The sequence below is a fragment of the Stenella coeruleoalba genome (genome assembly GCF_951394435.1).
Source record: "Stenella coeruleoalba genome assembly, chromosome: 15".
Lineage (NCBI taxonomy): Eukaryota > Metazoa > Chordata > Mammalia > Artiodactyla > Delphinidae > Stenella > Stenella coeruleoalba.
Window position 1 is genome coordinate 72792332 of NC_137161.1, and position 24293 is coordinate 72816624.

The 24293-nt window shown below is 48.1% G+C and overlaps 2 protein-coding genes across 2 annotated transcripts; one reads left to right on the forward strand and one right to left on the reverse strand.

The window, feature by feature from the left end:
• Window positions 1–1632: 1632 nt before the first annotated feature.
• FUS (FUS RNA binding protein) lies at window positions 1633–15172 on the forward strand (the record flags this gene model as incomplete). Its single annotated transcript, XM_079945479.1, has 14 exons — window positions 1633–1667; window positions 1759–1913; window positions 2665–2809; window positions 2979–3160; window positions 3375–3582; window positions 5185–5219; window positions 6730–6762; window positions 7555–7658; window positions 8015–8144; window positions 8389–8490; window positions 8626–8749; window positions 9084–9184; window positions 9300–9447; window positions 9757–15172. Coding segments are annotated over 14 exons (1542 nt in total), but the record flags the coding sequence as incomplete, so codon positions are not given.
• A 316-nt stretch (window positions 15173–15488) lies between these two features.
• Window positions 15489–18673, reverse strand: LOC307198969 (apoptosis-associated speck-like protein containing a CARD). Its single transcript, XM_079946345.1, has 3 exons — window positions 17371–18673; window positions 17082–17138; window positions 15489–16723 (listed from the first exon to the last, which is right to left on the reverse strand). The coding sequence occupies exons 1-3, from the start codon at window positions 17642–17644 to the stop codon at window positions 16467–16469; spliced, it is 588 nt and encodes a 195-aa protein (XP_079802471.1). The 5' UTR covers window positions 17645–18673; the 3' UTR covers window positions 15489–16466.
• Window positions 18674–24293: the final 5620 nt, after the last annotated feature.

Consider the following 24293-nt stretch of genomic DNA (forward strand, 5'->3'; position numbering starts at 1 on the left):
GGCTGCTCAGTCCTCGAGGCGTCGGTGCTGTGGTATTGGAATCTTGCTGATTGTCGGCCTGTGCGCGCGTGCGCGGACATGGCCTCAAACGGTACGTAAGGGCGCGAGGCGGCGGTGGCGCGCTGGCCCCGGGCCTTGTTACCTTCCAGTCGGGCTTTTGTTTTTCGGTGGGACCTGAGCGGCGATCGCGTGTAGGGTCTTCTCGCAGCACTGGCGGGAAGCAGCGGAGAGGGGTGGAAGGGGGAGGCCGATGTCGCCATCTTGTTTCGCTCCTCTGGCGCCTGGCGCGGGGCGGGAGGTCTTCCCTTCGCAGCCCCTTTCCTTGAGGTGAGGGTTGGGAGGGACACTTCTTGGTGATTGGAAACGTGAGGCATGGATGGAAATGCCCGGTCCCTGTAGCCTTTTCTCCTTCTCATTCCGAGCCTCGCGCTCGGGCCCGCTTTGTCGCAGTGCTGCATCCGGGCATTCGGAGCGCGCACGCGCTCTGCTGGCCCCTCCCCCCTTTCTGGCGGCGCGAACCCCCCCTCCCGCCTCGTGTCGGCCCTGCTTTTTGTCGCGAGACCCTTCGCTGGAGGCTCCGCGGCGCGCGTCCGGTTTGGGCCTCGCCCCCGGGGTCCCTCGGGAAGGGGCGGGACCGCCTCGTTCCCGCCTCGCTTGCCACGCGGGCGGGGGCGGAGGCTTGGGCCCGCTTAACGGCTGGGGGTGGTCCAACGGACTTGGGGACCCGGCCCGAGGCTTTTCCCGCCTAAATTTCCTCTCTCGGAGGTGGTTACTGAAAGGAACGGCCGCCCGAGGCCCCACCTTCTCCCCGTCCTTTTGCTCTTTTCTGCGGGAGGAAGCGCCTCGTTTCCTGTACCGGCGAGACGAGTGGATCTGGCCAGTGCGTCTAACATGTGGCGTTTTAAAAGCGCTTTCTCTTTCTTCGGTTCGCCGAGTCTCCCCACAGTCCCGAGGCAGGCAAGGAGGAGATAAGAAAACGCACTCGTGGGGAGCCACAGGGCTGGGGACTTGAGTACCAGTCGACTTGCCTCCCGAGGCGACCGCTCTTGATGGTGATCTCTGTTGTTTGGGATCAAAGAGCGCTCTTCTCTTGGTTAGCTAGCTTTGCATTAAAAGCTTCCGTTTCCAGTCTCCAAGATTGGGCAAAGGGTGAAGAGCGGCCTCTTTGGAGACATTCTTGTTTTTCGGATTGAGAAAGTGGAGGCTACGTTCCGAACAGTTCTGCCTCTGGCTTGAATTAAAACCTGTTCTGCTGAAGCAGCTGTGTGACTTTAGCTTGACTTTCGGTGATATCTTTGTCTTCGAGCGGGTGTGAGAAGGAAATGTGTGTAAATTTGTGCAGTTCCTGACATCGATTGAAGTTGCAGAAAATTGGAGCTGTTCACCAAGGCTCTTGCTTTTTCCAGTACTTAAGGCTTCTTGGTCTCTGTAGAAATTCGCTGTTTCTTTGCTTTTCTTTATTGTAAGAAAACTTGACTACGGTCTGCCAGATTGCTCCTCTCAACTAGGGTTTCATGTGGGAACTTATGCCTCGTTGACTTTCCTCTCTGGGGGCCCCAAAGCTAGCTTGAGTTAAGACTTTTCGCCCTAGTCTACTCTTAGGGATGGTTGAAGGTAATATAATTGTGTTTTTGTTTTTCAGACTATACTCAACAAGCAACCCAAAGGTGAGTGTCATTTCTGGGCTTCCAGAGTTTGTAAAGGGCGAGGGTGGCTAAGGTGTTTTTGTCTGAGAGCACGGTTTGTCTTTTTCTCCAGTTATGGGGCCTACCCGACCCAGCCTGGGCAGGGCTATTCCCAGCAGAGCAATCAGCCCTATGGACAGCAGAGTTACAGTGGCTACGGCCAGTCACCGGATGCTTCAGGCTATGGCCAGAGCAGCTATGGTAGTTCTTACGGACAGACCCAGAACAGTGAGTCTCTTTTAGTGGGTCACCCCACCTCTTCCTGCTGTTTCTGAATGTTGCTTTTTTTAAAACCTAAGCAGTGCTGAAGTGTTTGCTTTAACCAGTCTATGACCCTTAAAGCACTTAAGCCTTTGAGTCCTTTCAAACAAAAATACTTAATTGGTTTGTAATTGTTTCCTATTATTTTCTTTGACTTTTTACTTTTCTATTTATGTTGCACTTTTCCCCATTTCCCCTAAGAGTGAAAGTGAAATGGGAGGGTGGGGTGTGTGTGTGGGGGAGTATTGCCTAAAGGGAGAAAACTTTTAGATACTTAAAGGGAGAAAATGGCTTCCTTGAAGATGTTTGAAGTCCGACTGCTGTATATCACATGATACACCAGGAGGTGGAATTTGCCCTGAGGTCCTGAAGTGTAAATAATATGGGGTTGTCTTATTGGTACTGCACACATAATGGGCAGGTTAAAATGCTGTTAATTAATAGGGATCTCTTGGGCTGTGATTAGTGGTGGTCCTGGAGGCTGGCTTTGGTGTGGGTGGGATGAGTTTGGAACTCTGAAGTTGGTAGAAGTTGGAATATTAAGCTTTAAGGTAAAAGAAGGGTAATCTCTGACTGTGAGTTGCAAGATTTCCAAGCATCTTCTAAGAGGTTGAGTTTTCAAGTATGGGAAGCATTAGGTGGTATATAATGTTTTCTTCAACCCATTCCCTGCCTTTTCTCTTTCATCATAGTTTTTGTGACTTCCTTTTTCTTCTAGCAGGCTATGGCACACAGTCAACTCCCCAGGGATATGGCTCAACTGGTGGCTATGGCAGTAGCCAAAGTTCTCAGTCGTCTTACGGGCAGCAGTCCTCATACCCTGGCTATGGCCAGCAGCCAACTCCTAGCAGCGCCTCGGGAAGGTAAGGAGTTCTGGGGAGAGGGGAAGGGACTGAAAGATTAGGGGTGCATGAGTGAGCATGAGGACTAACGGGGGTGGCCTCTGTTGGGTACAGAGAATGGGGTGTACTGAAAGTGAAAGAAGGTTTTGGACATGCTGGCATTATGATTCTGTTTTTTCCTTTTCCCTAGTTACGGTAGCAGTTCTCAGAGCAGCGGCTATGGGCAGCCCCAGAGTGGGGGCTATGGCCAGCAGTCTGGCTATGGTGGACAGCAGCAAAGCTATGGACAGCAGCAAAGCTATAATCCCCCTCAGGGCTATGGGCAGCAGAACCAGTACAACAGCAGCAGTGGAGGTGGAGGGGGTGGTGGAGGTGAGATGTCTTCAGCTTTGTCTCATACCTGCTTTTTGTAAGGAATTGTATCCCGCTCCACCCGTTCCCTAAAAGGTTCTTAAAAATGTTGCGCTTTTGTTTCCTAGCTTCATTTTAATTTTTATTGTCATTTATCACCTGTGCAGTTGAACTGCTTTATGCCACCTCACAGTCTGTTTTGTGTTTCTTAAAGGCATCCTTTCTTTCCTGACAGGTAACTATGGCCAAGATCAGCCCTCCATGAGTAGTAGTGGTGGCGGCGGTTATGGCAATCAGGACCAGAGTGGTGGCGGCGGCTACGGGGGAGGCCAGCAGGACCGTGGGGGCCGTGGCCGGGGCGGTGGTGGTGGTTACAGCCGCAGCAGTGGTGGCTATGAACCCAGAGGTCGTGGAGGCGGCCGTGGAGGCAGAGGCGGCATGGGGTAGGTGTCTTGTGAGCCAGGGAGTAACATCACTGAGCAGTGTGAAGGGTTGCATGAATCTCCCTTGAAGCCTAGTCCCTTAGTGCATGGTTAGTCTTATTCTAGGGATTTGTGGGGGCTTTGATTTAGGAGCATTGACTGTTTCTTCTTCATCCCCATTTTATTTTTGTGAGAACTTGGGAACCTGAACTTCTACCCACACCTCTGTATAGAGATTTGAGTACTGACATTTTTATTTCTCAAGAAAAAGAAACATGGGTGTATATGGATTGGAGTCATTGATATCCTAGGCAAGAAAAATGGAAGTAAAGGCTTCTTTCTCTGCAAGGGAAACCGATGATCCCACTCCTGGTAATAGGGAAACTTGTTACTTGTTACTTGTATTCCCATGTGTCCTCTGAGGAAGTTGTAAATGGTTAACCTGACTTGAGCTTCCAGGAATTGGCTACTCTCTCTTTCTGTATTCTGTAGTCATTTGAATCCACGAGCACTCATTTGACTGACAGTAATGATTTTGTGTGTGACTTGGTTCATGGGGCTATCTGAAGTGTGCAGACCTTTTGGACAAAATACAGTATGCTTGACAGTGGTATCCCACCTATTTGCTCCACTGTCCCCCTTCCTCTGGTTACTTGTCCAACTGGACCTTCTTTCCTCCCCTTCCTGCTGAAGTTGAAGTAAAACCTTAGATTTGATGTTAAAGCACTTGTCAAATCTGTTGGTAAATATGATTTGAAGGACCCTACTCTGTCTCCCTTGAGAGGGGAGGAATGTCAGTGTGTTATTCCTTTTTGGGAAAAAGTAGGTTTTTTAAAGAGTTTGTGTATGGTAAGTATTCAGAGGTGGGTGGGGGCAATCTCAAAAACCGTACAAAATAAGGAAAACTCTGTTGTGTGCGTGTGTTTAATGCAAAACTTTAAAAAGAAAAACAACTGTTAATGTGACTGTTAACTTGCTCTGCATTTTATGTGCCACAGGTATGAAAGGTGACATTGCAAAATACTCCGCTCTTCTCACAGTGTTAGAAGGGGTGACCCCGGGGGTGGGGAGAGATCAAAAACAGCTCAGTAGTTAGGGTAGGGCTTAGCTAAGTTTGTCTCGCTTTAAGGGGAAATTGCCTTTGGTTTTGACTTTTTATGGAACAGGGTTGGGTCTGCTTGCTGCTTTCAAAGCAAAAAACCACAAAAATGTGTTCAGGGCTACCCCAGCCTGGTGTGAAATGTCTTCTGGGTAAATCGGGGGTAGGGTTTTTAAACCAACTACTGGGTTGTCATCCACTCGCGACAAGAGGAAAAAACATCTGCTACGTCGGAAGAACGACCAAGGAAAATGGGTCTTTTTTTTTTTCCAGAGGAAATAGATATATAACCTTTTAAAGCAAAATCCTTAAAAATTGTGTCTGAGAAATTGCACACGTGTGTGTGACATGCTCAAAGGTCAGACAAGGGGTGGTCAGGAAGGGGAATGTATTTTAGTAGCCATTTGTATTATCATTTTCCCAAAACACCTACCCATGTTTGGGGAATGTTGAACAAAATCAAAAACCGCCCTTTTGTAGCCGTTGGAAGCTTCATGTCCTTTCTTCTAACTTGTCTTCTCCAGCGGAAGTGACCGTGGTGGCTTCAATAAATTTGGTGGTAAGTGAACAGAGTTTCCAAAATTCCCAACTCCCAGCAATGCTTTGTCTGATTGTTCATTTGCAGATGTCTTAACGTGTTTTAAGTGTCAAAGGTTTTGGAGTGTCCAGAACCACCTCCAGAAAGGGGTGGGGTAGAATGCCACCTGCTGCCAGATGTGTGCTAACCTGGAGGCAGGCAGGGGTAAGACTCAGCAGGCATCTGGTACCAATTCGGTTTGACCCAGGTTAAATAAGAGGTGTTTAAGTAGGCCTCTGAGAGGAGTGTTGCCACACCCGGCACTTAGTGAGCACCGTAATGAGAAGCTGGAGAGTGTGCTGGGACACGTGGGGCCGACTTGGCTTTAGGACCCTTTTGATCAGTGTGTCCGAGGTTAGTGTGTGTGTGTGTGTGTGTGTGTGTGTGTGTGTGTGTGTGTAACAATCTCCAAATGTTTTAATTCTGGACGAGGGATGTGAACTTTTGCCCTGCCCTGAGGATGGTGAAGTTGGTATATATTTATATATTAAATACTGAATGGTGTCGATGCGATTCTACATACACGCATTTAAACTCAATTCAGATGGGCAAATAGAAACTAGCTCTGGGAAGGAAGGTGTGGACTACTTCCAAGAAAGGTTGGGAGTATGTGTGGCTCATGGGAAATAACCAGGTCTTAAACAGCACAAAACTGAATTCATGGAAAAATGGCAAATTTGAGAAGTCTCCCAGTAAGCCGGAACTTTTCTGGTTTGGTTAACTAACAAAAGGTTTCTTGATTTGTCTCAACATTTAAAGCCAAAGGCTTGGGTTCATGATTTAGGTGTCATTGAGTGTGGGTACAATATTTATTTATGATGAATTCAGATAAACTTTGGTCAAAGATGGTCTCTGGAAAAAAAAGAGAGGCTGCATTATGGAAATAAGATTTCTGGTCTGTTCCCTGGGACATGCTTAAAAAATACAATAGCTGTTATGTATGATTTTTATTTTCATGTGGTTTTGGGGGAAACAAACATGGTTTTAAGAATGGTTTCTAAAGATGAAATTAAAAATTGTTCTACAAGGGATAAGTGTCTTTGGTGTTAAAGTTTGGAGAAACTGTATGGATGCATATCACATTGCTGGTGGTGAGCCCATTTCTCTCTGGGGTGAGAGAACAGGGCCAAGCTATGAGTTGGTTAACTTCAAGGGGTCTCCCTCCTGGCCCTCCCAGTCTGTGCTGAGGACATTTCCCAGCCTGAGCTGGGGGAGGCAGCATTTTCTGAAGTGTGGCGTTGTCCCTGTGGGGACTCAGGTTACATACAGGTCTTAAGAAAAGGGGCCTCTGTCTTCCCCAGACCTGCCTAGGATTTTTCTCTGGGCAGGCAACCCAGGACAGGGTTTGGAGTGAGGCTGTGAGCACTTACCTGATATTTTGCAAAAGTTTGGATTTGGTGTGAATTTTTCTCCTTGTCTTTCTCAACCTGTTGACTAACGGCTCCTCTTTCCTTGTTTTTTTGTTTTTTGTTTTTTTTTCATGTCACTTAAGGCCCTCGGGACCAAGGATCACGTCATGACTCTGGTAAGTCCAGAGGTGGCATGAAGGAATGGCTCAAGTGGTATCAGGACTTTTCCTGGATGTTCTTTGAAACTTAAAGGGATGTGAAGAACAGGGGTAGAGAAGAAGGAAAATGTGGGGAAGGGAGTTTAGGTGTAGCTATACTTAACAGTGATTTATAAATGAGCCATGTATCAGAAATACCTGATGTGGTGATTTCCTGTCCCAGCAACTTAGTAGGTCTGGGAGGAGCCCGAGAATTTGCATTTCTAACAAGTTTCAGGAGATGCTGATGCATCTGTGTGTGGACCATAATCCTGAACTGCTGGTTCAGTTAAAGCAGTGGCTTTTAAAAATGGGGATCGTAACCAAATTATTGAACGAAAAAGACACAGAAAGGGAAGCACTTAGTGTATTTTTTGTTTTAATTATGTTTATATACTGGATTTTAGTGTAAAATAGGTTTCTTAACTTGGGGGTCTTAACGTTGACAACGGGTGTACTTATTGTGTGGTTGGGCAGTTAACTCCTGAGCCCTGGTTTCTTTAGTGAGTATCAACATGTTTCAAAGGGTAGTTGTAAAACTAAATTTAAATTTGTGAAGTGGCTGGCATATTGGTACTCAGATAATAAAATAGAAGGGATGGGGATTTCTTTTGTCTGACCTAAACCAAAGTATATTGCTTGCTTTAGAATTTTTCTTCTTTGAAAGCGAAATAGCAAGTATTAAAGTTAGGTTATTAAGAGTCACTGACTTGTTTTACCTTTGCTTGTTTCCTCTCCAAATTCATGTTTCTTTCTGCGTTTGACAAGCAGAACAGGATAATTCAGACAACAACACCATCTTCGTGCAAGGCCTGGGCGAGAATGTTACAATTGAGTCTGTAGCTGATTACTTCAAGCAGATTGGTATCATTAAGGTACTTGTGGAGCAGAGTGGGTGCTTTCTATCAGTGCTGCAGGCTTTTGGATTTCATACCTTAGTGGAAAAAAAAAAGTCTTAATGGTTGCCTGCTTAATTTGTTGAAGAAAGAACATTAGCCTTTGCCATTTTTTAAAGGGAATCACATTTTAACACAAAGGCACAATTGATAAAAAAGGGAGTGTCTAAAACTTTTGAATTTGTAGTCTATAATTTTTACTTTCATTTTTTAATATTGAAGTGAGAAACAGTTATAGTTGATGGCTTTAATTCAAGTTACGTGAAATAGAAGGGTATGGTTGTGATAGTGCTGTCTTCTTTAAGACTGATGTTATCTCACGTTGATTTTTTCAGACAAATAAGAAAACAGGACAGCCCATGATTAATCTGTACACAGACAGGGAAACAGGCAAACTGAAGGGAGAGGCAACAGTGTCATTTGATGACCCACCTTCTGCTAAAGCAGCTATTGATTGGTTTGATGGTATGTATGCGGAGGCTGGCAGGGGTGGGGGACAGGGTAACTAGCTTTGGGAAACGGCCTGTGTTTTGAGGATTTCTATGAGTCTTCCAACACTCCTATTTTGGCGTGGTCTTATTTTTTCTTATGTTTCATGAGATTGTAAACATTTACAAGAAGGCAGAGTCTTCTCTTGATTGTACCAAGTGTGTTTTTAGACCCACAGGTTTTAATAAAAAGTCTCTTTATACCTCCTTTATTTCTTTAGGTAAAGAATTCTCTGGGAATCCTATCAAGGTCTCATTTGCTACTCGGCGAGCAGACTTCAATCGGGGTGGTGGCAATGGTCGTGGAGGCCGAGGGCGAGGAGGTGAGGATCTACTTCTGCTGGCGTAAGAGGTGATGGGGAGAGAAGGGAGAGAGGGTGGTAAGGGTTTGCATAGGAGAGAAGGTTAGGTTAACCAGACTTGGAAGCGGAGCAGACGTATTCTTTTGTCTACACTAGGACCCATGGGCCGTGGAGGCTATGGAGGTGGTGGCAGTGGTGGTGGGGGCCGAGGAGGATTCCCCAGCGGTGGCGGTGGCGGTGGAGGACAGCAGCGAGCAGGGGACTGGAAGTGTCCTAATCCGTGAGTGAAACAACTTTAATTCTTTTCTCAGCCCTCTTACACGTGTGCCCTTTGGTACTATGGTAGAGCTTGTGTTTTCCGACTAATAGATGTCAAAGGTACACTTTGACAGGCTTGGCCAGGAGTCACCTAGGTGAGGTAGCTCTAGTGGGAAAGGTATTGGACTGGGTTCAATAACCTGCAGTTTTTGTCTGGCTCGCTCCTGAGAAACAAGCCTTTTTGCTTTTCCGAGGCCTCATTTTCCTCACGTATCCGTAAGGTAACTGGAGTGTTCGTAATTCTAGGTCTTGTCTTACCGCCCCCCGGCCCTGACTAATTGTCTTATTTTCCTCAGTACGTGTGAGAACATGAACTTCTCTTGGAGGAATGAATGCAACCAGTGTAAGGCCCCTAAACCAGATGGCCCAGGAGGGGGACCAGGAGGCTCTCATATGGGTAAGGAAGAGGCAGAGCTGGTGATAAGGAGTTGGGATCAAAAGGAGGCTAGAGGGAAGGTAGGAGGAATTTGGGGGATGTGATATGGGGATATATCATATTTCTTTTTTCCTAGGGGGTAACTATGGAGACGATCGTCGTGGTGGCAGAGGAGGCTATGATCGGGGCGGCTACCGAGGCCGAGGCGGGGACCGTGGGGGCTTCCGAGGGGGCCGGGGTGGTGGGGACAGAGGTGGCTTTGGCCCTGGCAAGATGGACTCCAGGTAAGTAAGACTCTAAATTGAAATGAAAGTAGAGCAGTTGAACAGAGGTCATGGGATTGCAAGGTTTTGGGACAGTGGTTTCATTTTGAGGGCTAGGTTGGAAAGCTGAGACTGAAACCATAGTGGGTAGGGAAGGAGGGAAGGAAGATTATCTGGGGGAGCTAATCTGTAGACTCCCGTGTACTCTCTCTACCTATAGGGAGATATGAGCTAGTTCTTGGGCTTGGGTAGCAGGGGCAGATAGGATTTCTGGGGTGGGGTGGGTAGAGAGGTTGGTAACTCAGACCTAATGGATACTCTTTCTTGCAGGGGTGAGCACAGACAGGACCGCAGGGAGAGGCCGTATTAGCCTGGCTCCTGAAGTTCTGGAGCGGCTTTCTCCTGTACCCAGTGTTACCCTCATTATTTTGTAACCTTCCAACTCCTGATCACCCACGGGTTTTTTGTGTCGGACTATGTAATTGTAACCATATCTCTGGTTCCCATTAAAAACCATCATTTTAGTTAAATTTTCTTCCTCTTCCCCCTCTTCACTGTCCTGGAGCGTTGATGTCCAGGTCAAGAATGTGGGGAGTGTTCCTCTTTCAGATCAACCTGCCTTGTGGGAACTGGAATAATTTGTTTGTTCCCGCTTAGCAGGAACTGGAATAAAGTGTTTGATACTTGTTTCAGGGAGAAAAGGTCAAGTGTATCCTTGAAAGTAGAGATTAAACTTTTCTGTTATGGTAAAAACTAGATGAATGAAAGTGGTAAATGAGAAACATGTGGTGTGTTGGCCCAGAATTGTCCAACCATTTGGAAGTTTTTCTTTTACCATGTTTATTCACATGCTGGTTTTAGTGAGTTTTTTATAGTAGTTCTGTTCTTTTTTAAGGCCTCTTGGCTCTTCTGGCACTTTTCTGAGTGGGGCTCAAACAAATTAGGTTGCTTTGGGGGTGGTATTCAAGCTTGATCGTGATTGGAGCACATAGTTATTAGCCAGTTGGGTGTTTTGAAGGAAGGAGAGTAACTGAGCACCTACTTAATGGCAGGTGTTCCGTGGCCTTGCTCACTTCATGCCCAGTGCATGGGTGATGTGACTCTCGTTTCTCAGGAAATGGTCGACCCCAGGATGGAGTCCCTGTCTGATCACTTCATTTTCATTTCTTGGCATTTCGTTCTGAAATCATTGTTCTGAAGGGGACAGACTCCTATCCCAAACGTTGTTTGCCTAGGCCTTAAGAGGATGCTAAATTTTAGGGAAAGAGACTTGGGAAGGAGAGGAGATGGTAAAGGGGGGAAGTTTAGCTGGGAAAGTAAGGTAGAGGCAGTTCTTTATATTTCAGGGTGACCCCCCCCATTAGTTTTCCTGAAGGTGGGACTTTGGTAGGTGTCTTTAGGGAGACAGTGGTCTAGCTGGGTCATGTTTACATCCTGCCTATACCCAGAGGGCTGAGGTCATTGATAATTTTGAGAAAGGCAAAGGTTGGGGCCGATGAGTTGAAACCTCAGACTCCAGTGCCTGTCAACCTTAACATGCCTTTCCTGACCCCAAAAATTTCCCCCCTGCCTTTTTTTCCAGCTCAGACTGAGTTTAGAAAACTTGCCCATCCCTGCCAAGCAGTTGAATTTTAGTTATACAGAACTGAAAATTATAGCCAACAGCAACAGGCTTCTTTGCTGTCAGAAGCACAGCTCGTAGAGTGCCTGGGACCCCTGGTGGGAAGTGCTTTTTCTCTTGGTTTAAAATTGTCAAGTATGCTGTAAGTGTTCTCTTAGGAGTTGTTTCGTCTTCCAATCTCTGGTGACTTGAGATGGAAGCTGTGGCTTTGTCAAAAGGAATAGCTGCTTTATCCTCCCTACTGTGTGGAGGTGCTCTACCAAGAGTAGGTGGAGAATGGCTGAGCTGCTCCAGGCAGTGCTTTCCTTTGGCTTACTGAACTTCGTACGCTTGAGAAACCCTCAGAATTAGAGCTGAGGATATGGCATCGTTTCTCTCCCTGGTGTGTTCAGCTGCCTCTGCTTTCTTAACAGTGATGCTTGGTTTGAATGGCACTATCCATGTCTGAGAAGTTTATTGTGTGTGCTTCACCTGGTAGGGTTCTGGTGTTAGGGTTTGGTTGTGGTTCCTTCATCCCTACTGCTAGCGGTGAAGGAGGTTGAAGCTCTGGGTGAGACCCAGTTACTGACTGGGACTGTTAGTATTTAGTTTTTGTCCTTTAAAGGGCTTCAGTGATTGGTTTTGCTCTTAAGTAAAAGAAAATAGAGTCTCAAGTGTCTAGTGGGTAGATCCAGTTTGGAGTCCTTTTCCAGGAGAAAAGAATGGATGACGACAGAACTAGCAACAGAGGGAATGTTGTTGGTTCTGGTGCCAGCTTATCCATTGGCGAGAAAATAGGAGTGAGACCTCAAGGGGGTTGGACTTCGGGCCCTCTGCTCTTGGCTGCATTCCCTTGTAAGCACTAGGCCAGTAATAGCCAGTCATATTTCTCTGATGAGGATCTTAGGCTAGTCCTTAGAGATCTAAAGAATACATTATTACTGAATTATGGAAAATGGCCTGCAGTCTGGAAGCACTTAGGCGCCTGGCTTTTTGAATTGGGACAGGCTGACTAGGGAGAAGTGAGGAGGGTAGGTTGTGGTGGGGAGAAGTGTGCTGCGGGTCTGTTTGTTTCCACTGGTTTAGTTCTCAGGCTTTTCACCTTTTCCCCATCACATGCTGGATTTCAGTAACTTGGATATAGGGCTGAGGTTAAGTCATTGCTGGGTCCAGCTCCTGTGAGACTCAACACATTAACATCTTTATCTAGGCATGTTGCTTTCCACTTCCAGTCTCCTGTCAGTCTTCCACCAGGGGTTTTGTAACCAGGTCTCACTCCCTCTACTAGTCTGTGAGAGGCTCAGCTCAGTGTGAGGTCCCATCTGCAGCCATTCCTCTCCAGTCTTTTCAGAACTCAGACTCCCTTTTTTGCCTTTGGGCCCTCAATACTTAGTCTCTTTCCTTTCATCTTTAAATTTTATTTTGAAATAATTCAGACTTAGGTTTCCACAAAAATTATCTTGTTCAGCTCCCCATGCAGAGGGTAATCTTCCTGGTGCTGGGGGTATTAAGAAATGAGGAAGTAGTGTCAAGTGGATCTTGCCAGCAGGTTTGACTTTTGGGCTTGTAGAAATTGTTTGGCCCTCAATCCTATGGTGTTAGCAGTTAGAGTTTTAAGAGACCATTGAATTTAAAATTCCTAAATTTTTTTTTTTTTTTTTTTTTTTGCGGTACGCGGGCCTCTCACTGTTGTGGCCTCTCCCGTTGCGGAGCACAGGCTCCGGACGCGCAGGCTCAGCGGCCATGGCGCCACGGGCCCAGCCGCTCCGCGGCATGTGGGACCTTCCCGGACCGGGGCACGAACCTGTGTACCCTGCATCGGCAGGCGGACTCTCAACCACTGCGCCACCAGGGAAGCCCTAAAATTCCTAAATATTTTTGAGGGAGGAACAGAAGTATGTCAGAGGAGTTTGGGTCTGGAAATAGTGCTCTGTGGATGGATTGTGCTCTCTCAGCTCCTTGGATTGTCTTGGGGTTGTAGTGCTAGCATGAAGGGCTCCTTTAACATGAAGGATAATTGAGAGCCACCAGTGTGGGGATTGGAGACAGGAAGGGAGCTTGGACTACCCGGTCGAAGATAGGGGATTCCTTGTGTGTAGTGGGGAACTGAGCTTTAGGCCATTGCCGGTAGAGAATGCCAAGGAGGGTGGGGTGGGTATGGGAAGAAGAAACTGAAGGGAGGCAGGAACCAGGCTTTCCAGGTAGCATTCTGCATGCGCACCTCAGGGTGGCAGTGTTGCACAATTGCACTGATTCCTTGTAGCTGTTCCGTGCAGGATCCTTAGGGCCTCACTGCAGCCTGCTTGAGGTACGAAACTGTCAGATTTAGCTTGATGGCTGTTTTTTTTTTTTTCCTCCCCTCTTAAACCAGAATTTGAGGGGAAATGGGCCCATCCTGTATAGTCTTTCCCTGAGTGACAAGGCACATCCCTCTGTGAGAAGGCTTCTGCAAACCTGTCACAGGCTGACTGAGGTGGCAGAGCCACATTCTCGCTATAGCAGCGTGTAAGTTGAATACGTACCTGAATCGCTTGGCAATGTGGTTAGCACGTCGGTTCTAACTCAGTGTGTAGGTCCTGGTGGGGTGCTGCCACCTCTGGAGATGCTCTGAAGTTCTGCAGAGACTCCTTTTCTGCTAATTCCCCCCGTCATGTCTGGAAAGGGGAACTCAGTTTTGTATAGAACTGTTCATGTAGACAGTTTAAGCCAGGAGCTAAGAAAAAGGTCACTCGTGGAAGGCTGGGTCCTGGATGTGGGTTTTTGTTCTTATTAGCACAGGCCCAGCGGACATTACTTGTTGATCTGCTTTTTTTTTTTTCCAGTCTTGTGATGCTTAGAGGTTTGAGCAGAAAATGTTGATTGTTTCAGACTGAGGAGCCTAAGCCATTGAGCAGCTAGGAACAGAAACATCCTGGAGATCACTGTTGACACCAGTGTGTGCTCACTGTGGGCCAGTTGATTTTAGGTGATGAGCTGTGTCCTGTTATCCCTACTTTATAGATGGGATGCTGAGGTACAAACTGGCCTTAAGTCTCATAACTGGTGAGTGAGGTAGAGCAGGGATTTGAATCTGTCCTTTGGCTGCAGAAGTGTGTCCTTAACCAATATGCTGTGGCTGGTAGAACTCTGAGCCTCACCCTTCTCCCCGCCTCCCCCACCAAATAAAACGGAAAAAGAAAGCCCCCAAGAAGTCTTTCAACTTCGGGGAGCTGTTTCTTAGAACTGTGTCTTTTGCCTCAGGCTTGCACTAGTTTTTGTAGCTGCTCTGTTTGAGCATCTGCTGTGCAAGGAAGTGTTATGGCTCCATATCATGAGAAGCATTAGGTTCCTATGAAGTGTAAAAAAGAATCCTCTGTTAGGACAGTAGACATACACAGTAACTGATGTTATTATTTTTCACATGCAAGGCACTGTACAGAGGTTGAAAAGATGTCTTTTTGTGGGGATCTAATGGGAGAGTCCTGTGTGAAAGTAGATGTGACAATATGGTTTGCTCTACCACAGGGAACCTAGGTGAAAATGCCACTGGAGCCCAGAGGAAGGCCCTCTCCGGGCATGCTAGGACAGGTGGGTTTCAAGGTATCCAGAGTCTGGATCAGCGTGCGGTAGGGCAGGGTGTATAAGTAGTGTTGAGATCTGGTGGTATGTAAAGAGGAAGGTAGGAGAGGTTGGATGGGGTTATTCAGGGTCAGGTTGGAAGCGGGGCTTAGGTGTGCTAGTGTTAGAAGGGAGTCCATTTCCATCATCAGTTTTCAGTACTCAGGCCCTTTAAGGTGGTTGACGAGAAGCAGGGAGATCAGGAGGCCTGTTGTGGTAAGACATGAAGGCATACGCCAGAGGGGGGCAGTGAAGTTGAAAAGGAAGGTGTTTGGATGTAAGTTGGAAGACTGACTAAACTTTATGGAACACGCTGGTGTTTCTTGTTTTCTGGTTAGGCTGCTGCTGTTGCCATATGTCGAGATACAGGGATAGTAAAAGGAAGACAACTTCAGTTTGGGAAATGGCAAGGTCCTTCAGAACATAAGTGAGCAAACACATCTCGGGGATTGAATGAGGCTTGGTTTATAAGATCTAAGAAGACTTGGTAGAAAAGGGCTGAGAGTAGAATGGGGAGCATCACTTATTTTATGGGGTATTTGGCCAAAGAAGATAAGCCCACGGGATCCTGAGTGTTCGGGCTGATTCCCACTTTTGCGGAAGCTCAGCTTTCCTCCTGGAGTCCTAAATGGCATTAGGAGCAGTCCCATGTCACTGTATCCTTGACAGTGGTCATTAGCTTAGCTTTTTGGTAGCTTCCTCCTGCAGTAAACAACTTGTTTTCTCCTGTTGCTCTGGTGATCTGGTCATCAGAATAGGGAAGTGTTGACTGTGTGGGGTGGGGGGAGGGGGATAAACACTGCATCTGTCAATTCTTGTGTCTAGGGAGGGTGTTCCAAGTGAAGACTTCATACAGCTTTTCCATTCTGTGCTGGTCTGTCGTTGTGAACGGCACACTTTGTACCCTCATATCTGGATCGCCGAGTCTGATGATCTGACTCCTAAGGATAGGATATCTGGCCTCCTTGGGGCCTGCCTGTTGCTTTGCATCTACCCCCTGCAGGCCAGAAAGAATTTGGGTGCAAAGTGTACTCAGGATGTGGTCCTAGAATCTGGTTCTGTAACAGCCTCTGGAAAGGCTCCCTAAGTGTTTTGTGGAAATAAATACTCCTATTTTCTTTTGTGGGCACAATTTCATCGAGAGAGGGAACAGCTACTAGAACTCATTTCCTGAAGTTGCTTTTGTGATTGGCATGTTTTCTGGGCAGAGTGTAACCTATAACCTCTTGGAGCGGGTGGGAAGGAGCAGAGGGAGGAGTGACGCCTGCTGGTGTCCGTGCCAGAAGGAGCCCTAGGGACACTCGGTGGCTTGTGCTCTTTCCTGCTTAGATGGTACTCTTGTCACTTCCCCTGAAAATTGCTCTCATTTTGCAATTTTTTTTCCTATGAAAAAGCGAAAGAGAAGCTTGGCAGACGAGTCTGCTTCTAAATGCACGTCAAGCCTGGCCCCCCCCAGTTCCAGGCCCTTTGTACATATTTCTATGCTAATTTTTAGACCTTGGCCACAAGACTAACCTGTGTTCACAGGTCTCAGGGGCAGACCCTGTGGGGTGGCATTAAGGGAGCCACCAAATGGTGAGTGAGGGACCATTCCTTGGTGACTGAGGCAGGAAGGATGAAGTGTTTGGGGAGCCTGCTGCCCCAGGAACAGGCGGAGGCTAGAGCTTCATCTGAGTCACTGCGGCGCTTGGATATGTAGCTCTGCATGAGTTTCCAGGCTGGAAGTAGGAAGACACACCAAATACAAGCTGGATTTTCATATGTATATTAAAAAATCAGACTCCAGGTAAGATGGCTGGAACTGCCAGGGGTTGTCTGTGGGACCGCTGCTGGGGAAGATGCCTCAGCTCTGCTCCAGGTCGACCACCAGGTAGGGCTGGGTGTCCCTCAGGGCCTGGAGGAGCAGATTCTTGCAGGTCAGGTTCCAGGCTGGAGCAAAGCTGAAGAGCTTCCTCATCTTGTTAGAATTGGTGCACTCCGCCCGCACTGCCTGGTACTGGTCCTCTGTCAGGACCTTCCCGTACAGGGCATCCAGCACCCCATCCACGTCTGTGACCCGCGCAATGAGGGCCGCCCGATGCTGCTCCACAAAGTGCAGTGCTGGGGCGGGAGGGAGGAGAGGGGATGAGCTGGGACCAGGGTGGGTGCTGGAGCCTGTCCCTCTTGAACACTAGGCTTTCTTTAGAAATTGCCCTGAATGCAACCCTAAGCGGTGGGGTTCAAGGTGGGCATGCCACCAGGACTCTACCTATAGTGGGATGAGTTTAACTTTGTCTCCCTTTTTCCTCCCAGCCAGGCTCAGCCCTAGGAGGTGTGTGAGTAGGTGGGTGGGAAGGGTTGGCCTAGCTTTGTGCTCTTTGGGTGCTCCTGGCCTTGGGACAAGAGGCTGTGCAGGGGTACGGTGGGGCGGGGCTGGTGAGGTGCCCAGGTAGGTGAGGTTGGGCGTTGAAGGCTTTACCTGGCTTGGCTGCTGTCTGGGGAGGGGCCTTGATCCCGGCTGGCGTGGTTCCGGGGCCTGTAAGAAAATGTTAAGTGGTGTCTCCCAAGTGTTTCTGGGTTCGGGGGTCTCTTGGTCCGGAAGCCAAGGTCAGTACCAAGCGCGGGAAGCCTCCCCAGCAGGAGGATTTTATTAAAGGGTAGGAGAAACAGGAAGCGGAAGCTCCAGGAGAGGCGAACTTTTGGGTTGGGAGGAGGGTGTAGAGGGGATACTGGTCTGGCCTGGCCCTGTGTGGAGGGGGCGCACTCACCCTTGCACAAGGTCTCCTGCAGCTGCTCCGCCACCTCCTGCATGCCGATGTTGCACAGCACGAATACCGTGAGCTCGGCACTGTACGCCTCCAGATAGTAGCTGACGAGCTTGTCGGTGAGGTCCACAGCGTCCATGGGCAGCAGCGTCCCCCGTGGGATGCGTCCGTAGCCTTCGCGCAGCGGCACTGAAAGCAGCTTCATCTTGAACTTCTTGAACTCGTCAGCGGTCAGGTTTTCCAGCGCATCCAGGATGGCATCACGCGTGCACCCCATGGCTCCTGGGATCCCTTGCCGCAGCCGCCGCTTCAGCTCGCTCAGGCAGTCTGCCAAGCAGGAAGTCTGCTCTGGGGCGGGGCCTGGAATTCCCCGCCTTCAGTCCTGTCCCTGCCTCAGAGCTTTGCCCTTGGGTGTTAGGCTCCTGACTACCGCGTTCCTTCCCTTTCTCTCCTGGCCACCGGGGGGCGCCCAGATTGCATCCTTTGGCTGGTCTAAGAGGTGGGACCCAGGAGACCCGGTGGAAAAGGGCTCGTGGATGGTGCCTGCCTCTCCAGGCTTGGACTAGGTAGCACAGATCAGGAACCTGGTTTATTGGAGCGCTAAGGCTTAGGATCGTGGAATTTTGGAACCCTGAAATCTCCATGTTTCCTTAAACCTTAGCATCCTCTCTCCCTGTCATAGGATCAGAATCATGGAATCCTAACAGCCACGTAGCTCCCCAAATTCCACGGGTAGATTACTGTGTGTGCTTTCTCTCTCCAAGCCTCAGTTTCCTTATCCATGAAATGGGGATAATAACACTCATTCACTTAGTAAATATTCCAGCATAACATGGGCTACCTGATGGTGCCTGAAACCTTGCCAAATGCTTCATGGGAGAGCCAGGATTTGGTCCCCCAGGAACTGAATTTCTTGGGAAGTGATGACAAGAGACACTTGGAATGGTTGAGAAAATTCTTGACTGGAGGGAAGGTCATGGGAAGAGAGCTATTCTGGGGTCAGGGGGCTTGACCCAGAAGAGCAGATGAAAGGTGGCTTGGGTTGGTGTAGGTTGGAGTGGGATGGCGTGGGTTGGCGTTGGAGGCCAAGCTGTGCCCAGAATCCTTAATTTGCCCTTAACATGGCTGGGGAGGCCCTGCTGGTCTGCCCCTGTGCACCTCGCCAGCCTTGTCTTGCACCACACCCTGACCACACTCCATCTCTGAGTTCCAGCCACACTGGCCTCGCAGTTCTTCAAATGTGCCAGGCTTCTTTGCTTCTCCAAGCCTTTGCACGTGCTATTCGCTCAACCTGGAGCTCTCTTCCCTCACTCTTTGCCTGACAAACTCTCAAGACTTTAGGTCTTAAGTTAAATGCTACTTCCTCTGGGAGACCAGGTTTAGAATCCCTCCAGTTCAAAACACTTGCTACTGATTTGTAGCTCTTACAGCAATTGTGACTAGATTGTAACTGTGAGTATGTTTAGGCACCCACCTCCCCACTAAAACATGAGCTCTATGAGGGCAGGGACCTTGGCTGGTTCATTGCTGAATCTCCAGCATCAAGAGTGCCTGGGACAATGTAGGTACTCAGTGAAGATTTGCTGGATGAAGGAATGACTGAGGCTGTGTTACCTGCAACATGTGTTCCAAAAGCTTCCAGCAGAGTGGCAGGGCCCTGCTCCCCATCCGTGTGCGTGTTGCCCCACACAGGCTGGGTAGTACTATGTGCCAACATCCTTACCATGGGTGGCACTTGTGGCCCAGCGGCTAGTGTTCCCTGGCTCATGGCTGTTCATTATTGTGCCTCTTCACTGGTCTTTGTCCTTGCAGAATCTCCACGTCATTTTGTGCACTGTGGCCAGAAGGCTACATCTTCCTAGCCCACACATTGATGCTGTCCCTTCCCTGCTTGAAAACCTCTTATGACCCCTCAGTGCCCCCAGAATCAAGTCTAAGCTCCTTGGCTTGGCCTTTAAGTCCCTTGCCAGCTTCCTCGGCAGCACCTTCTACCCTGTGAGCCTCTGGACCTCTGCACGTGCAGCACCTGCTCTCTGCTTGGCCTCTCTTCCCTCCTGGTCTGCTTGATGAGTTCCTGCCTGTCCTCCGACATGCATCAGGAGTCACTTTTTCTAAGAAATAGAAAAACTGAGCCCCTATGTGTAGGCTGTGATCCTTCACATGCGTTATTTCTAACCCTTACAACAGTCCCTTTGGGATAGGGAATAGTAGCCCTGTTGTACAAGTGAGAAGATTGAGGCTCAGAGAGGTTGAAGGACTTGCCCAAGGTCATATAGCTGAGGGATCATGCAGGTTGTCTGGTTAGCTTCTGAGTCTGGCCGCTGTCTACTCTTCCCAGTTGGCTTTACTGTCCTCTGTGCAAAATGAATTATTCCTTGGCCATGTCGGCTGGATGCCCCTATGATGCCTTTCTCACAGTGTTTACCACACAGTGTGTCTGGTCACTCTGCTTTCCTCACCAGACTGAGGACCCTTTCAGGTCCACAGCACCCAGCACAGGGCTTGGCACAGCTCCAGCCTTGATAAGCTTTCATGAAATGACAAAAGAATCCTAGAATCTAGAATCATAGAAACCTGCTCTTTTCACATTTGTTGGAATCTTAGAAGCTGTGGGTGTTTGATCCATGGAATTTAAAAAGCGATTGCCTGATTCAAACCGCACCTCCCCAAAAGAGCAGGAATCCCCTTGGCCATACATGTGGCCATTTTACTGCATCTCTTGAATTCTTGTTTGGATGGGGTGGCCTTGGCTTTACGTAAAACCAATGTAACACATCTCAATGGAACTTTTGGGGCTGCAGGAAATTGCACACTGGGGAGTGTGTGTCATGACTAGGAGGTCTCCTCCCCACACCTGGCTTCCTGGAAGCGGGAGAGCTGAGGATGTGTGTCGTGGTGTGGCACGGTGCCCCTTCCCTTGTTCCTGCTTATCACCACCCAGGGCCCTTCCTCTTGGACCCAGCTTGGCCCCTGGCACCTGACTCAGCCTCATTCCTGCTCACACACATTCATACTGAGACACAGAAGATCCGGCTGTGATTTTTCGCCTGACATGCCTCAGAGCACACGCTAGCACTTTGGTGTGATGTCACAGGGAGCCAAGGGACAAGGGGCTGGAAGTGCAGGAGCATCCTCTACTAGCAGTGGAAGCCTCACTCCTGCAGTGATTTCAGGCTGGAGGTCAGAGAGCACAAGTGACACCTTGTCAGGTGGACATGCTCTATTGAGCCCACTGTAGACTCTCAACTCAGAAGGAGAATCTATTTGATTCTAAAAAGATGTATTAACTATATATAAAATAGATAAACAACAAGGACCTACTGTATAGCACAGGGAACTATATTCAGTATCTTGTAATACCTATAATGGAAAAGAATTGGAAAAAGAATATATATATACACACACACATGTATAACTGAATCGCTTTGCTGTACACCTGAAACATTGTAAATCAACTATACTTCAATAAAAAATAAAAATTTACAAATTAGAAAAAAGATGTCCTAAGAACCTACTAGATGCCCAACCTCATGATAAGTGATGTGGGAGACTAATAATAGTAATGACAGCTTCCATTTTTCAAATTTACTGTTCCAGGCACTGTGTTAAGCACTTAACATGCATAATCTCACTTAATTCTCCCAACAACCCCATGAGGTAAGTGTGTCTATCCTACCTCACAGAGGAGGAAACTGAAGTTTTCAAAAATTCCTCTGGAAGACTGCACTGGTAGTACATGAGGAAATACAGACGGAGCCACCTGACTCCTGGGCCCAAATTCCAACCTACGTCCTCAAAGTCCCACTCTCTGGCTTCAGAAATTGACAAATTGCTTGGAGAGATAATGTATATGGAAATGTATGCCTCCTCCAGACTGTCCGAATACACGCTTAGGAGGGCACATGTTGCAATACTAGGAATGATAACGTTAACTTCCTCCTCTTGGCAGAATGCTCAAGAAACTTACAAAGCACATTCAGAAGACTGTGGAATAGTGGGAAAAACAGGAGATGAGGGGTATCAGACCCACTCAGGTTTGATTCCCAGACCCTCTACCTCTTAGCTGTGTGACTCAGGGTGGTCACAGCCCTTTTCCGGGGTCTGCACTCGCCAGCGCATAGGAAATGAATGCTCTGAGAAGGACAGTGGCTTCTCTAGGGTACCCTAGGGAGGTAGACTCAGAGCCAGCTGGTTCTTGGAGACTGCAAGGCGGTTTCCCCCTGCAGAGGTGGGGAATAGGAGCCCTGGGCAACTCTCTGGGAAGTTGTGGTAATCCCTTCTCCCTGGGCCCCCCTTTTCTGGGGGAAGTACTCCGAGTTCTGAGCTTTGACTCCTGGCAGGAAAGAACCTCCGGGTCTCCCCTCGGGCCCACCTTCTTGCCCCCTGGACTAGGCCAGACCAGTTGTTGGTGGTAAGATGCTTCCTGGGTGTGATCCGACACCTCTACCCCTCAACAAAAGTAACTGATTGCTGGAGCCAGATTGCACCTCCTGGGGTCAGAAGACCATAGACTGCCAGGACATTGGGCAAGTCATTTAATCTCTTTATGCCTCATGGCTTCCTGTTAAGATAGGGAAAATGATGGGGTTGTTATGAGGTTATAAATGAGGTTATGAGACTATAAATGGATTGAGGATTGTGAAGTGCTTGGAACAGGCCTGGCACAGAGTAGGTGCTTTTGTCATTGTTAAAGTTTCTTAACATTCTTCAGTTTCCAAATCTGTGAAGTGGGGATGATGTTATTGACCTTACAGGGCTGTAGGGAAGGCTCGTTGGAACAATTAGTAGTAATAATATCAATATCAACATTTATTGAACATTTTCTATGGGCCTGGCATTGTTCTAAAAGCTTTCTATGAATTAGCTTGTTGAATCTTCCTAACGATCCAATAGTCTCGATAATAATCCTGACATCCCCATTTTCCAGATGAGAAAATCAGGTTGATCAAGGTCACACGATGAGGGAAGAGCAGTCAAGATCTGAGCCTAGTGGTGGCAGTCACTGCTTCCGAAGTCCTTGGGTGCCAGCATGCTGTCCTTGCTGTTTATTTAGTATATTATCTAGTTTCATCCTCATAACAACCCTACAGGGATGGTATTATTATCCTACTTATCCTTATATTGTAGCTGAAGATGCTGCAGCCCAAAAGGGTAGGTGATCTTTCTGGGGACACCCAGCATGAGTTTGTGACACCAGCATTCAGATCCTGCATCTGCAGGGGCCCCAATCGGGGGATTTCTAGCTTCTCTTTGCATTTATCTAATACAAGGAGTTCTCACCTCCCATGGTACTTATCACTCCAGCCGTTGGGAAGCTCTCCCTTAGGACAAACTGAAATCTGCCCCCTCTGAGTTCTGGGCCTCAGCAATACTAGTCCTCACCTCCTCCTCCCCGGACATGGTTTTGGGCCCCTTCTTGTCCCCCACCCTGCTGTAGATGATCTATGTCCCTTTCATGGGTCAGAGGTCAGATCTGGCCCATCTACAGAAAGGGATTGAGTTGAGTGTCACCTCCCTTTCCTGGGCACCCACTCCTAGTGACCAAAACCTTCAGCCCTAGCCTGGTAGGGGTGGAAACTCCAGGTGAGATCTATATTCAGGATGTTGACTTTTTGAACCGAAATGAAGTGGCTAGTGGTTTCAGAGACCAGCTCCAGATGTGCTCTCATCCCCACCTGCCTCCTGTTTGGGGAAGTGGAACTTCTCTGGATTTCTCAGGGTTCCGGTAAAAAGCCCTATCTTCCTGAGACTCTTCATATAACCAGAATCCTTCATAGAACCAGGATTAATTGCTCTAATCCAAAAGAATGATAAGACCTCACTTATCTCTTCCCGAGAGGCCCAAATCATTACAGCCCGAACAAAGTTCCTAGGTTAAGACCCCAAGGTGCCAGGGAGCCTGGAGCAGCTCCCTCAGCGGGCCAGCATGAAACATGCAAGAACTTCAACGGTTCAAGAAGGAATGAGCCCCAGAACTCAGAGACAAGTCATAAAAGCAGAGGTGTGCTAGGAGCTATCTGACTCCTGGGGAGATTTGTTTACTTGCCAAAAAGTTGGAGTAAGAAGATCTTTAAGGGGGGCTTCCCTGGTGGTCCAGTGGTTAAGACTCCACACTTCCATTGCAGGGGCCATGGGTTCGATTCCTGGTCAGGAGCTAAGATTCCTCATGTTGCAAGGCGTGGCCAAAAAAAAAGAAGACTTTTAAGGAGGGAAGGGGGACAGCTGCTTCCTTCTCCTTTATAAGCAGGGAAAATAATTCTTCCTTGATTCTCACGTACGGGGTGTCTGGCTACTCTCATGGGACAATTGACCTGGCTCTTGTCGAAGCTCAGACTAACAGAGACGGAGAGTGGTCGAGGGAGAAATGAACAAATCCAGGAAAAGGCTGAGAGGCCAGAAGAGGACAGAGTGAGTCTCTGTATTTATTCATTCACTAAGTATTTACTGAGCACCTGCTGTGTGCCACAGACTTTGTTCAAAGTTGGAGATGAGCAGTGAACAAAATTTATATTCTGGTAGGAGGAGACAGACAAGAAACCAACAAATAAAATATATCGTGTCAGATCGTGATAAATGTTATGGAGAAAAATAAAAAGGGGAAGGGAGATGTGAGATTTAAAATCAGGGAGGTAGGAAAAGCCCCATTGAAAAAGTGACATGGGGTAAAGATCTGAGGGAGGAGGGGGAGGCAGCCACGAAATAACTGGGGTTTGAAAGAGTGTTCCAGGCAGAGGGGAGAGAAATGCAAAGGCCGAGGCGGGAGTGAGAAGAGGGAGAGGTGAGTGATGACTAGGGTGTGAGGACTTTGGTGTTTTTTTTTTTTTTTTTTGCAGTACGTGGGCCTCTCACTGTTGTGGCCTCTCCTGTTGCGGAGCACAGGCTCCGGACGCGCAGGCTCAGCGGCCATGGCTCACGGGCCCAGCCGC

What these genes read in the sequence shown, in the direction of transcription:
- LOC307198969 (XM_079946345.1), bottom strand. Translation starts at nt 17,644, where the DNA reads ATGGGGTGCACGCGTGATGCCATCCTGGATGCGCTGGAAAACCTGACC. An exon ending in GCAGGAGACCTTGTGCAAGG is followed by an intron (nt 17,139 to 17,370) that starts GTGAGTGCGCCC and finishes ATTTTCTTACAG; the next exon opens with GCCCCGGAACCACGCCAGCC. An exon ending in CCAGACAGCAGCCAAGCCAG is followed by an intron (nt 16,724 to 17,081) that starts GTAAAGCCTTCA and finishes CTCCCGCCCCAG; the next exon opens with CACTGCACTTTGTGGAGCAG.